The sequence below is a fragment of the Momordica charantia genome, assembly GCF_013281855.1.
Source record: "Momordica charantia cultivar OHB3-1 chromosome 3 unlocalized genomic scaffold, Mcharantia_2.0 BLBB01000003.1, whole genome shotgun sequence".
In the NCBI taxonomy this organism is placed as follows: domain Eukaryota; kingdom Viridiplantae; phylum Streptophyta; class Magnoliopsida; order Cucurbitales; family Cucurbitaceae; genus Momordica; species Momordica charantia.
Window position 1 is genome coordinate 5,197,709 of NW_028275161.1, and position 14,675 is coordinate 5,212,383.

At 44.8% G+C, this 14,675-nt stretch overlaps 1 protein-coding gene across 1 annotated transcript; it reads right to left on the reverse strand.

Moving 5' to 3' along the window:
• Nucleotides 1–316: 316 nt before the first annotated feature.
• Nucleotides 317–3,898, reverse strand: LOC111018909 (uncharacterized). Its single transcript, XM_088122148.1, has 3 exons — nucleotides 3,662–3,898; nucleotides 971–1,777; nucleotides 317–820 (listed from the first exon to the last, which is right to left on the reverse strand). Exons 1-3 carry the CDS (start codon nucleotides 3,896–3,898, stop codon nucleotides 317–319), a joined length of 1,548 nt encoding a protein of 515 aa, XP_087978274.1.
• Between the last annotated feature and the right edge of the window lie 10,777 nt (nucleotides 3,899–14,675).

Sequence of the window (14,675 nt, forward strand, 5' to 3'; positions counted from 1 at the left end):
AGCGCTTCAAGTGCTCCGCGTTCCATGGATGCGCAAGCACTCTTCCTTCCAGGTCGGCCAGCATATAAGTTTCAAGTCAGACTATGCCTTTGACTTCGAACGGTCCCTCCCAACTTGGGTCAAGGGTGCCAACATGACTCTGAATTTTTCTCAAGACCAAATGTCCAACTTGGAAGTTTCGAGGTCGAACTCGGGCATTGTAATGTCTGGCCATTCTGTTATGATACTCTGCTAAGCGCAGCTGAGCCATTTCCCTTTTCCCTTCCAATAAGTCCAGGTTAAGGAGTAGCTCTTCCTCGTTCTTTGTTGGCTCATACTATTCTACCCTGTCTGTTGGTATGCCGATCTCGACTGGTACAACAGCTTCGGAACCAAAGGCTAGTGAGAACGGAGTTTCACCAGTTGACTCCCGTGGGGTGGTTCGATATGACCACAGAACCTCAGGTAGCTCCTCGGCCCATCTTCCCTTTATGGAGTCCAACCTTAGCTTGAGTCCTCGCTTTATGATCTTGTTTACTGCTTCAACTTGTCCATTCGCTTTTGGATGCGCAGGGGACGAACTAAGGTGGCTTATACCAAGTTTTCTACAAAAGTCCTTGAACTTTGCATTGTCAAATTGTTTTCCGTTGTCTGTCACGATAGCATTTGGTATGCCGAAGCGGCACACAATGTTTGTCCATATGAACGACGTGACTCTGGACTCTGTGATGTGGGATAGTGCCTCGGCTTCAACCCACTTAGTGAAGTAGTCCACAGCGACAACGGCGAACTTTGTTTGTCCTTTGCCCAAAGGAAAAGGACCTATGATGTCCACCCCCCACTAGGCAAATGGCCATGCGGCCGAGATGGGGGTGAGCAGTTCGGGAGGTTGGTGGATAATATTTGCGAAACGCTGGCAGTTGTCGCAAGCTTTCACAAACTACCTTGCATCCTTCTCCACACTGGGCCAATAGTACCCTTTACGAATTACCTTAGCCGACAACGACCTGGCGCTAGAGTGGTTTCCATACACCCCTTCATGAATTTCCCTAAGAATGTAGTGGCCTTCTTCGGGAGTCACACACTTGAGGAGAGGCAGGGAGAAGCCACGTCGGTACAACATTCCTTCTCGGTGCGTGAACCGAGCTGCTCTTCGCGTCATCTTCTTTTGCTCATTCGACTCTTGCGGTGGGTTTCCTTTGATGAACTCCACGATTGGGTCCATCCAAGTGGGTGATGAAGTATCAACCTTCATCACATCTGGCTCCAAGATTGAAGGAGTGTCTAGGATTCCGACCGGGACCGACCTAGCCAGGTCGGTCTCGTATGCTGATGCCAATTTAGCTAAGACATCTGCATTAGAGTTCTCAGATCTTGGAACTTGACTCACCTCGTAAGTCCCGAACTGGGCAAGGTGCGATCTGACCTTGCTTAGATATTTTTCCATCCGGGGGTCCTTCGCTTGGTACTCCTCCTTGATCTGATTTACAATTAGCTGGGAGTCACTAAAGACCTTTATGTGACTGGCCCCCAATCCTTTGGCAACGCGCAGGCCTGCTAGGAGTGCTTCGTACCCGGCCTTATTATTTGAGGTCCGAAAGTTGAACCGCAGAGCATATTCGAATCGCTCACCTCCTGGTGCGAGCAAGAGGATTCCTGCCCCGCACCCCCTCTCGTTAGAAGACCCATCAACAAAGATCGTCCACGGGAGGTCGGATTTGACCAACTGAGGTGGTGGAGTGAGCTCCACCATAAAATCGGCCACTGCTTGTCCTTTTATCGCAGTTCTGGGCTCGAACTGGATGTCGTATTCGCTCAATTCCAATGCCCACTTCATCAGACGCCCTGATGTTTCAGGCTTAAGAAAGATATTCTTCAGGGGCAAGTTTGTAAGTACTACGACCGTGTGCGCTTGGAAGTATGGCCTAAGTCTTCGGGCCGAGGTGACTAAAGCGAGGGCCAGCTTCTCCATTTGGGGATATCTGGTCTCGGCCTCAGTCATGGCCTTACTGGTGTAATAAACGGGGCTCTGGCTTGCGCCCTCCTGCTTGATCAGTATCGATCTGACGGCGCTAGCGGATACCACCAGGTACAAATGGAGTTTTTCCCCTGGTAACGGCTTCGCGAGCAGAGGTGCCGAGTAGAGATAGTCTTTTAACTGCCTCAGCGTTTGCTCACACTTTTTTGTCCATTCGAACGGTCCCTTCTTCCTAAGAACTTTGAAGAATGGAAGACACTTGTCCGTCGATCTTGACACGAACCTATTCAAGGCTACAATCCTGCCATTGAGGCACTGAAGCTGCTTTAGAGTCTTGGGTGCCTCCATCTCGAGCACGGCCTTTATCTTCTCTAGGTTAGCCTCAATCCCACGGTTATTTACCATAAAACCAAGGAATTTTCCCGAGGAGACTCCGAAGGCGCACTTGGTCGGATTGAGCTTCATTTGGTACTTGCGTAGCACTTCGAAGGCTTCGGTTAGATCGAAAAGATGCGACTTTGACTGCTTGCTCTTGACAAGCATGTCGTCCACATACACTTCCATATTTCGGCCGATCTGCTTGGCAAACATTTTGTTCACCATCCTTTGGGAGGTCGCACCTGCATTCTTTAGGCCAAAAGGCGTCACCTTGTAGCAGTACAGACCTTGGTCTGTTATAAACGCGGTGTGATCTTGGTCTGGTATATGCATTTTAATTTGGTTGTATCCGTAGTAGGCATCCATGAAGGTGAGTAGCTCGTGCCCGGCTGTTGCGTCCACGAGCTGGTCGATCCTTGGAAGGGGGAAGCAATCTTTTGGGAACGCCTTATTTAAATTTGTAAAGTCCACGCACATCCTCCACTTCTCGTTGAATTTTTTAACTAATACAACGTTAGAGAGCCACTCAGGATACAAAATTTCTCGTATATATTCAGCTTTTAAGAGTTTGTTTACTTCCTCAACAATTACATCACTCCTCTCTTTATTTACAGGTCTTCTTTTTTGCTTTACAGGTCGGAATGACGGGTCTATGTTGAGGCGATGCACCATGATCTTCGGGTCGGTACCAGGCATGTCCTCGTGAGACCATGCGAAGACGTCTGAGTTAGACCTGAGGAAGTTGATCAGTTCTTCCCTGTCAGTGGCCCCCAGCTTGGTTCCTATGCTTACTTGTTTTTCGGGGCTAAGTAAAGGAACAAGCTCGAGCTCTTCTGTTGGCGGGGAGAACTGCCTTTTGCCTTCTTTTAGCTGGTCGGTCTCTGACTCCTGCTGCTTGCCACGATTGGTTTGTTCCTCCAAGGCACATACCGCCGACCTTTTAACCGCGGATGCATAACACTCTCATGAGGTTTTTTGCTCACCTCGGACCGTACCCATCCCATTCGGGGTTGAGTACTTCAAGACTTGATGCAGTGTGGAGGGGACGGCCCGGAATGAGTGGATGATTGGTCTCCCAAAAATGACGCTATAGGCCGATCTGCCGTCGATCACTACGAACTCGGCCATCTGCGTTACTTGGGTAGCATCTTGCCCGATTGTTACCGGCAGGTCGATGCACCCTTCTGGGGAGACCGATTCTCTAGAAAATCAAACCAAGGGTGTTGGACTTTTCTTCAATTGTAACCTGGTCCATCCCAATGCTAGATATGTTGGGAGGGACAAGATGTTGGCAGATGCACCTCCATCAACCAATACTCGTCGGACCAGGATGTGATCAATAAGAGGGGCGATCACGAGCGCGTCATTGTGAGGCAAGTGGACCCCGTCCAGGTCCACGTCGCCGAAAGTGATGGAGCAAGTAGGTTTCTGCTCCCTGATGTTGCACACCTCGCGCCTGGCCTCGCGAGCTAGCTGTTTCCTCTTGTTTCCAGACTGGCCCCCGCTCGGGCCTCCGAAAATAGTGTTGATGACCGCAAGTCGGTCATCCCGGCGAGGCGGCATTCTTGAACGCTTCCTCTCTTCTTTCTTTTCGACCGAGTTAGACCTCGGTTTGCCCACAAATTTTTTGAAGTAGCCATCTTGATTGAGGTCTTCAATCTGGCGTTTTAACTCCCAGCAATTTGACGTATTGTGGCCGTGATCGCGATGAAAACGGCAGTACTTATCTTTGTTGCGATTTTCTGGGTCTCCTCGGAGCTTCTCAGGTTGTTGAGGAGCTTTTCCATCCCGCTCTTCTCGATGTTCGTAAATATCTCGGAGATGGGGATGGTGGTTAGAGTGTATCGTTCATAAGGTCGGCTCCGGATGGAGCCGCCCTTCGACCTTCGGTACTCTGTTCTGCCACTGGAGGAGGATGGTCCCTTATCTTTGGACTTGACATCAGTCCTCCTCCTTTCCTGGCTAAGTTTCTTCGGATCGATCTGCTTTTCAAGTCGGCCAGTCTTGGTTCGGAGGAGCTCCTGCCCATCAATGACTTTCTTCGCCTTCTGTAACACTTCGGCGAAAGTGGCTGGAGCTTCCTCTCCAAGTTTTACGGTTAAGGCCTCATCGGCCAGGCCAGTGAGGAAGTAGCACATAGCCGAATCGTCAAAGCAGTGCACGACCTTAAGTTGCTCTTCCTGGAACCGTGTGACATATTCTCTCAGCGTCTCTCATTCCTTCTGCCTGATGGTGGCAAGGTGAGTTGCTGTCTTTCTATCATAATGCCGAGAGGAGAACTCACTGATGAACTCCTTCCTCAGCTTGGAGTAGGTCGAGATCGACCTGGCCGGCAGTCTTCGGTACCACAGGCGCGCGCTACCAGTAAGCGCGATCTGGAAGGCGCGGCATTTGATCGCATCCGTCGCCGCTTGAAAGTCCATGGGCCCTCGAAAACCTCAACATAATCTTTAGGGTCCTTAGACCCGTCATAGGGCTTCATGGCGGGAGTCTTGAACTTCGGAGGGATTGGAGCCTCCAGGATGTCCGCGGTGAATGGCGATTCTCCCAAGTCGCCATCGTCGAACGAACAGTCTTTCTTCTCGCACTTGGCCTTAAGCGCCTCGACCTACTCACCGAACTTGTGCTTCATCAGGTCGAACTCTTCCCTCGTGATCACAGCTTCCGGCTCTCGAGATGCTCTCTTCTTCTTTTCAGTGAAATGCTTTCTCAAATCGTTGTCTCGCAAGCTGTAATCCACACCCCCATCATTGGGAATGGGCTCGCGATCGCCAGGTTGGATAGATGGAGCTCCCTTTTCACCGGGTGCGCCCGGAGCCATAGAGGGAGACGCAGTTCGGTTAGCACGCGTTGCCTCGGCATACATTTCTTCCATTGTGCGCAACCGATGGCGCATATCATCCAACTCGCGCTGAAGAGTAGACAGAGCTTCAGGGTCTGCTGCCTGGTTGGCCCTTTGGGAGGTTTTTCTCGACGTCCCTCCTCGGCCTCTGTTGGCTTTTGAGGGTTTCGGGTGAGCAGGTGGTAGCTCTTGGTTCGCATGACGGGCAGATCTGCGCGGCAGATCTCCCTCTTGCCCTGCTCGAACCTGGTCCTCGACTATTCTTGCACCGAGGTCTCGCTGAGGGACGTTATCAGCGTTCACACCCCTCTGTTCTGTCGTATTGGCCGAGTTTGCTGGATGCACCATTTTTGCGTATATTTTTTTTAGATCGGGATGACTTAAGATGTCGTTCCCACAGACGGCGCCAAATGTTTATGCAGGAATCTGCACAACGGTTCTTCACGAATCGAGCTCGAACCCGGTCTCCGGTTCCGACCTGAACACTAGAGTGGACCTGCACAAGAGGGTGAACACTCCGACGCTCAAGTCAGTATAGATCGGACTCCTTATTTAGTTCGAGATGAGATTCGATACCTGAGCGTGGAATGAAGCCCTCTATTGATAGGTGACGGATCCGACAGCATGCACGACCGGCGGTTACATGTCTTTTCTCATATCGGACCTGTCGGGTCCCGAGCAGGTCGGAACACAGTCAGGTCGAACTTTGGTGCCCATACTTCAACTTTTAAGGGGCAAACTCGGTTCACCTCGGCGGGGCCAAGGTGGACCTAGGCAATCCTTTTTATCTAATTTCTTAAAACACCAATAATGGTCCTCCACGTGTCCTGGGTAAGTTTACCCCCAAACACCTTCCATGATTAATACTCACTATGGTTTTTTGGATGTTTTTAATGCCATAGGTAATGAAATTTTCGTGCATCCATCGGACGACCAAGTGGAGGAGGCGCGTAGACTTATTTGTAGACCACGTAAGACATGGACCATCTCAACCATGGGGAAGCTTTCCTTAAAGCCCCTTGACATTAATGAGCAAGCGACAGTTTGGATGTATGTGGTGAAGAACAGATTGATACCCACTTCTCACGATTCCTCTATTAAGCGCAATAGGGCGATGATGGTGTACATTCTCATGAAGGGCGTTGAGTTGAACTTTTGGGAACTCATAAGAAATGAGATACGGAGTTGCTCGGAAAAAATGGTAGGCCCACTTGTTTTTCCTGGACTAATAACTGAGTTATGCTTGCAGGCGGGAGTGGAGGCCGCTGATGCCAATGTTGTGATGCCCAAGAAGCCGTTCACATCCCTAAGAAGAGTTCGGGGGTATTCCATTGTTCGAGAGCAAGATTCTCCCATTACCGCTGTGGATCCCGAGACCCGAGGGGTGGTGACTAGGGAGCAGTATGACGAGCTTAGGCACAAGTATGAGCTTTTGTTAGTTACTCAACGTGCTACATGTGCTTTCCTTTAGAAGATATACGGTGATGAAGCACCTTCTTTCCCCGATGAGCTGGCGGCCGATTTACCATCTTCTTCACGTCTTCCTACCGATTCCAATGACGATGAGTCTTCCGATGATGAATAGGGGAGTATCTCCCTCTCTTTGTTTCGATATTTGGATCTTGCTTTTGTATATTAGGTTGTTTAGTTTAGGTTGTTTAGATTAGTTAGCATATTAGGCTGTGTAGGTTGTTTTTGTTCTTTTAGTTTGCATGATAGGTTGTTTAGTTTAGTTTTTGTTTTAGGTTAGTGTTGGGATGTTGTGCTGTTAGGAAGGTATACATGTTGTGTTTTTGCATCTGTTTAGAGTTCAAGCTTGCATGCTTCCTTGTTCTAGCTACTAGCTTGTCCTTAGCTTATTTAATGCATCTTTTCTAAGACTATCAACATGTTCTTTTTTTTTTTAATGAAATTCTTTCCTTTGTTCTTTGTTTTTGTATCTTGTCGATGAGGATTCTTAAAGGCATGAATAGATTAGATTTCCTAGTTTTATGATCAAGCCATGAGTCATTTTCCATTCTTTTTGTTTTGATTATAAAACTGTGTTCTGCTTCTTTTTGTTTTGAAACCTTAACTTTTTCATTACTTTAGAAGTCCTTGTCCTTTTTGTGCCAAAATTTTGCATCTCCCAAAATTTCTTTCCCCAGTGAGGACACTGTTTCCCTTAAGTTTGGGGGGGACAGTGTGTGTCTTTTTGTTTTAAGAAAGAAAATGCATTTTATGTTTTGCAAAAAGAGTCAAGAAAGAAAATGCAAGCAATAAAAGAGTCATATGCAAGAAATTTTTTTTTTCTAAAGAAAGAGTATGAAAAAGAGTCCAAAAGAAGAAAAGCAAGTCAAAAAAGTATCATGAGTGAAAATAAGAGTGGGAGAAAGAAAAATAAAAATGAGAGTAAGAAAAGAGTGGTAAGAAACATGAGAGGAAAGAAAACGCACTTACTTTTTCTCGAGTCCCACTATAGACATTCATTTTCTTAAAATGAGTGGCATTAGCATCTTGGAGGGTGGTAGCCTACATATTAAGGTGACTTCGTGAAAACCATTGTCGACATCATTTTATGCCGGGTTGCTACCTAACAAGTTTCTATGAGTGGCTGTGGTTTGAAACCGATGTTAGTGTGTTGAAAACCTCAGGGGCTAGTAGCCGGTCCACTTGATGTTAAAATTTTTGAATCAAAATGGAAGTGTGCATATTCCATGGTTTTGTAAAAGAGTTTTGTGTTTTAGAAAAGAAGAAGATTTAGAATCGTTTTTATTTTCAAAACAAATTATGGTTTATGGATGTTGGCTTGAGAGTAAAATTAGGACGTTTAGCTTGTGGAGCCTTTCCTGAGACTCATATGATTCATTTACTTAAAACATTTGGATTGTTGATCATTCATATTTTCAGCATGTTGATTGTTTTAGATTTTTTGTTGTTGTTTTTGCTTGAGGACAAGCAAATGGCTAAGTTTGGGGTGTGTTAGGGTTGACTTTTTACTGCAGAAACATGTGTCGGTAGACCTGTTTGACCATGTTTTTGACCAATTTCCCATTATTATTTTCCAAAAAAGACCACATATTCTTAAAGTAGAACATACATAGATTATTTATGCATAAAAGTTAAACTATGATACTTTAGGAAAAATATGAGATAAATGCGGTCAAACTTGGAAGAAAATAACAGAATTTTGTCTTTTGCAGAATTGCGCCTTGCGCATTTTTGGAGGGCAATTTGTCAAAACGCGCGTTTTGATTAATGAAGGGCAAGGAGGACATTTCCCACATGTTCAAAACCGTGAGTTCAAGTCCAAGTGAGGTGGTTAGGTGAATCTCAACCTTTTTCCACTTAAAATGGAGGGGAGTTTCAACCAACCTATGGTGCTATAAAAGGAAGCCATTCATTCCTCAGCAAATCATCCTTTCCAAGGTTCATTTCATCTTTTTCTAGATGCTCTCTAGTTGTAGAACACGTTTTTAGGGTTTATGTTTATATTCTAGTTCTTCATTTCTTCGTTTTTCACGTTTTTACCTTTCGTTCTGCCTTTAATTCAGTTTCTTACTTCCGTTCTTTGTTCATTCTGTTCTTTTAAAGTTTTTTAAGCCAGTTTCAACTCCCCTCACGCTCGAGAGAGAAGAGGGTCAAGCTAGAACTCCTTGTACGGCTTATTTATTCATTTAAATTCAATGAAAAATACTTTCTTTATGTTTTCATGCATTTACTTTCATTTAATTATGTTCTAAATTAGTTATCAACCTCCTTGTGGAATGCCTTAGTCAAATGATTTGATTTTCAACACGCTCAGGATTTTGGCCAGATTGCGCCTGGCACTTTTTTGGGTTGGTTTCTAAAAACTTCTCTTTACGTCTTTTTTCCATTTGGCCAGTGGGAACTTGATTTATACACCAAAGCCCGACCTTGGGAAAAGTTAGTTAGGTAAAATAATAGGAAACCAATATGGGATTTCACTTCGGAATAAGCGCATAAAACATGGTCCTATGCATAGGCCCTCTGACCCATAATGCAAATGAGTTGGTAGATATTCTATAGAATTGTAATCACACATAAGAATATGATTGTAGGTTACCCTAGCCTCTGCAGCAACCAAAAGCGGTAGTGAAAGAGTATAACTCAAATCCCAAGAAAAGTTAGGAATTGCGCCTGGTGCATTTTCCCAACATAGTGTGTTTTCCATGTTTTGCATCAAAACTAAGGTAGGAGACAAAGAGGTTGAGTTTCATTAAATTGCTTGATAGTTAAAACCCGAAACAACAACATTTCACCATTATTTTCTTCCTAAATCACAATTGCGTATTTGAACCATTTCACTGCATTACTTGATTTTGAAAAGCAACAAGTCCCTGAGGATTCGACCTTGGATTACTTCCGAGTATTACTTGTGACCGTGTGCGCTTGCACGAGTCTCTAATCTTTTTAAAGGTAGAGAAAATCCCTACACCTAATGAAGAACTGTTCAGACTATTTCAAGTTCGAAGATTCAATAAAGGTCATGCCAAAGTTTGTGGACCAGGTGAGGGAATTGGCCAATCGCGGTTTCGACATGGCAACCGACAAGGTGAGGAAGATTGCGCCTGACTTGGACCTAACCCAATCTTAAAGGCATACGGGGTCGAGATGGAAGAGGATGAAGAAGAGATCCAGGTTGAAACCCTACTAACGCTCGAGTTGACCAGGACGGAGGCTCGTAATGCCCTTATACTGCTTTTTCGGTCCTTATTTTGCTATTTTTGTTTTTTACTTCTTGTCAGGTCAGAGCGCTTATGCTTCGACCTTAGCTCCTGTACTCTTCACTAGGGCCTATAAGCCTCGGGAAACATCTTTTAAATGAATGAAATTCTGACTTGAATAGAATTGCATGTTTTTGTTTACCTTCGGTATTGAATTGTGTTTAAATGTATGTTGCATCGAGCTTAATCGTGTTTAAAGGATCGCCGAACCGACCCTCGATACTTCTACTTTGTGTGTTAAGAAAGTTCCATCTTTTTAATGCTCAGTTTTTGTTATGGGAAGGGATTGATCTGAACTGAGCTGCCTCATTAAACGTTTTACTAAATCAGTTGTATTACATGTTCAGTTATAACGTCATCCCTCGGCCCCATTTGAGTGTAGCTCAACTATTTGAGGTAGACTCAAATATTGATGGTGGTCATTCATTAACAATGTGTACAACATATTTACAAGAAAATTGTTTTACATTCATTGATAATAGACACGCAGATGGTCAGTGTTCGGAAGATGGGGCCGTTTGTTGCCCTTCAGATCGGTCAAGGAGTATAAACCAAGCCGACGTATCTCTCGGACTTTGTATGAGCCATCCTAGGTTGGCTCAAGAGCTCCTACATGTTGCAAGATCTTCTTTAGGAAGAGGTCGCCAACCTTGAACATCCGGGTTTTGGTATTCAGCAAAGCTTAGTTGAAAGTGTGCTCGTCTTTCTTCGAGGAGGTCTAGATTCAGCAAGAGTTCATCATCATTTGCTCATTGGTCAAAGTTCTTGATCCACAAAGTTGGCAAGCCAATCTCAACTAGTACAACAACTTTTGAACCAAAGATCAAGCTAAAAGGTGTTTCTCTGGTGGATCGGCATGTCGTGCTTTGTAAGTCTTCTTCCCAGTGCTCTTTTAAGGACTTGAGCTTCATCTTCAATCCTCGTTTCATGATTTTGTTTGTAGCCTCGACCTGTCCATTAGCCTACGGATAAGCAGGAGACGAGCAGAGGTGCTTGATCCCGAGGTCGTCACAAAACTTTTTGAAATGGGCGTTGTCAAACTGCTTCCCATTTTCTGTAATCAGAGCATAGAGAATGTCGAACTGACAAATGATATTTTTCCATACAAAGTTGGTTACTTTCTCCCTAGTCATCTTCACCAACGGCTCAGTCTCGAACCATTTGGTGAAGTAGTTTGTGGCAATTATAGCATGTTTGGTCTGACCCTTGTTGGTAGGACGTGGTCCGATCATATCTAAGCCCCACTGTGCGAACGACCAAGGGCTGGTTATCGAGGTGAGTAACCCTGGAGGTCGATGAGGTACATTTGAGAAGTGTTGGTACTTGTCTCATTTTTTTACAAACTCGTTAGCATCACGATCCAAACTCAGCCATTAAAAGCCTTGACGGGCTATTTTTGCTGCCATGGACCAAGCTTCTGAATGATTTCAGCAAATGCCTTTGTGACTTCCCTCATGAGATGGTTTGCCTCGTTTGGGTCGAGGCATCTAAGAAGTGGGAGGAAAAATCCCCGTTTGTAAAGCTTGCTTGCCATCCGACATAGTTTGCCTCTATGCCCGGGCTTACGTGCCTCGGCTCGATCAAGCAGCACGTTTCCTAGAAGATATCCCTTTATTGAGTCCATCCACGTGGGCAAACTAGGTTGCACATCCATTAACTCAGCCTGATCGATGGAACGTTCTCTCAGTACCTCCATTGGAACTAATCGCGGTAGGTCGATTGCATAAGCTGAGGTAAGCTGAGTTACCGTGTCGGCATTGGAGTTACCTGACTCTCTTTGGCCTGATACTATTCATTAATCTAATTGACGATGAGCTACGAGTCACTGAGGATGAGGAGGTGGTTTACTCCCATCCTTCGCACCACTTTAAGTCATGATTTAGGGCCTTATACTCATGTTCATTGTTAGAGACTCGGAAACTGAACCTTAGTGCGTATTCGAAACATAGATCGTCGAGGCTAAGCATAAGAATTCCAACTCCACAAACCTTCTCGTTAGATGAGCTCGTCCACGTACAATGTCCACTGATCTCTAGCATCTGTCCCCTGCATGTATAGGGTCAGCTCGACAATGAAGTCGGCTGCAGTGTGACCTTTCAAAGTTGCCCGAGGCTCAAAGCCATTGTCATATTCGCTGAGCTCTAAGGCCCATTTCATGAGCCTTCCTGACATTTATGACTTATGGAAGACCTGCCTCAAAGGAAAATTCGTCAAGACTGTGCATGGTGGGCTTGGAAATATGGTTGCAACCTTCAAGCTGAAGTCACCAAAGCCAAGGCGAGCTTTTCAATACACATGTACCTCGTCTCAACATCAATCAATGACTTAATAGTATAGTAGAAAGGATTATATCGTCCTTCATCCTCCTTAATTAGGGCCAAACCGACCTCTTTCTCTGAGACCATTAGATAGAGCAGCAACTTTTAGGGGCTTCGCTAGTAGCCGAGCCGAGTTGATATATTGCTTGAGCTGGTCACAAGCCTCCTGACACTCTACGGTCCAGCCAAACTTTTATCTTTTCCTTAAAACTTTAAAGAAAGGGAGGCACTTGTAAGTCGACCTAGAGAATGATCAGTTCAACGTGGCTATCCGACCATTTAAGCGTTAAAGTTGCTCTAGGTTTTTCAGGGGTTCCATCTCGAGCATGGCTAGGATCTTGTCTTGGTTGGCTTTAATTTCGTGTTGATTAACCATGAAGCCGAGGAACTTACCTAAAGCAACACTAAAGGTGCATTTTTTCTTCGTTCAACTTCATCTGATACCGGCGTAGTACCTCGAAGGCTTTGGTCGGGCTAGTGATGTGTGAACTGCACTGCTTACTTTTGACTAACATATCAATGATGTAAACCTCCATGTTTCGTCCGATCTGTTTTGCTAACATCATGTTCACCATTTGCTGATATGTTACGGATGCATTATTAAGGCTAAAGGGCATTACTCTGTAACACTAGAGCCCCCTGGCCAGTCACAAACGAGGCATGCTCTTGATCAGAGATATGCATTTTGATCTAGTTGTACCCTGAATAAGCATCCATAAACGTAAGTAGCTCATGTCCGGCGGTGGCATCGACGAGCTGATCTATCCGAGGAAGTCAAAAACTATCTTTCGGACATGCTTTCTTCAGGCTAGTCAAATCGATGAAGACACATTAGCTTCTTTTTTTTTAACTAAGACTACATTAGATAGCCAAGTCGGGTAGTAAACATCTTTTATAAAGTCGGCTCGTAAGAGATTATCAACTTCTTTACTTATTACAAAACTACGCTTAGTGTCAACAAGTCGATGCTTTTGCTTTACAAGTCAGAAGAGGGATCTCGTTAAGCTTGTGCACCATTAGTTTTGGGTCGATCCCCAACATGTCTTGATAGGGCCATACGAACACGTGGGCGTTAGCTTGCAAGAACTCGATGCTAACATGCTTGTCTGGACTCAGGAGGGGCGCAAGCTCCTGCACAGCTTCCCCAACTCAGCTCATCTTGGGGTTGGGCTTCCTTGGTGATCACTTCACACATGGTCAACCCCTTTATTGTTGCAGCACAGCACTCTCTCGACGTCTTCCATTCACTTTGAATCGTGGTGATACCCGTTACAGCCGGAAACTTCATCATCTTATAATGAGTCTAAGGGATCGCCCTTAGCTGATGTATTAGGGACGGTCGAGGATTGCATTAAATGCTAAGGTCGATCAATGATGACGAACTCAACGAACGGAGTAAGCTCATGCTCCCCTTGTCGAGGGTGACTGGGAGTGAAATACATCCCTCGGTGTACGTTTCCTCACAACTAAAGGAAAATAAGTGCAAGTATACACTAAATAAGTTGTTGTAGTATCTAAACAAGGTCATCTCCTTAGGGATTTTAGATTATAAATGTTATGTTGGCTATATTTTTGTAACTAACAAGCAGTAAACAAACAACAAATACTAGGTGGAAGAGAACCTTGACACACCCCGTAACAACCTGTAAATGAAATTAAAGAAAAACACGAGAAAATATGATTTAGAAGTAAATCGGGGAGGGGATTTCGACTTGCTGCATTTCTTATTCGAAAGAGTGCTATCTCACATAATTTCAAACCACTGCTGCCCAAATCTTCACAGGTCTCTCCCAAGATTCTCTAAGTATGCTTTAGCCCAATTCCCACTGTAACTAAAAGACGCATTACCATCGATTTATAGGCGCTATAGGATGAACCCCAACCCTAAGTATTCATCCTTCTACTTCAAATGAGGAATACTACAGCTAAAGAAGCAGGGCTACTTAACAAGAACTTTCCCAAGCCTCAAGCAAGTTAACACACTAAGCAAGTAGGCCCAACAAGTTTAGTGAGATGGAAAAATAAGAACACCTCTATTAAAATAGTATTTGAAGTCTAAAACATAGCAAGCAACGAATATTACATCAAGTGCTATTAAGACATTCCCTTCCATGAAGATGAAGGTTAGTTCATACTAAAGAGAGAGAAAATAAAGAAGGAAGAAGGAGAAATCATTGTCGAAGGTGAAATTAGAGAAAAGGAGCTTCCTAAGGTGTACAGTATAACCCACGAGTAAAACAGGTACCCTTCAGCTCCTTCTTCAATGAAAATCCCCTTTGACAATGAGAGAATGCTCCCTCAAATCTATGCTACTCTAAAATGGGTGAAGAATCATTTCCCTTGTTGGATAGGGCATCATTTCTTTATATACCGAGTTCATTAAAATTAGGGCACCCCTTGGATGTTGTACGGACACGGTAACATTTTCAGCTCAAGGAATTACTACGCTGTTA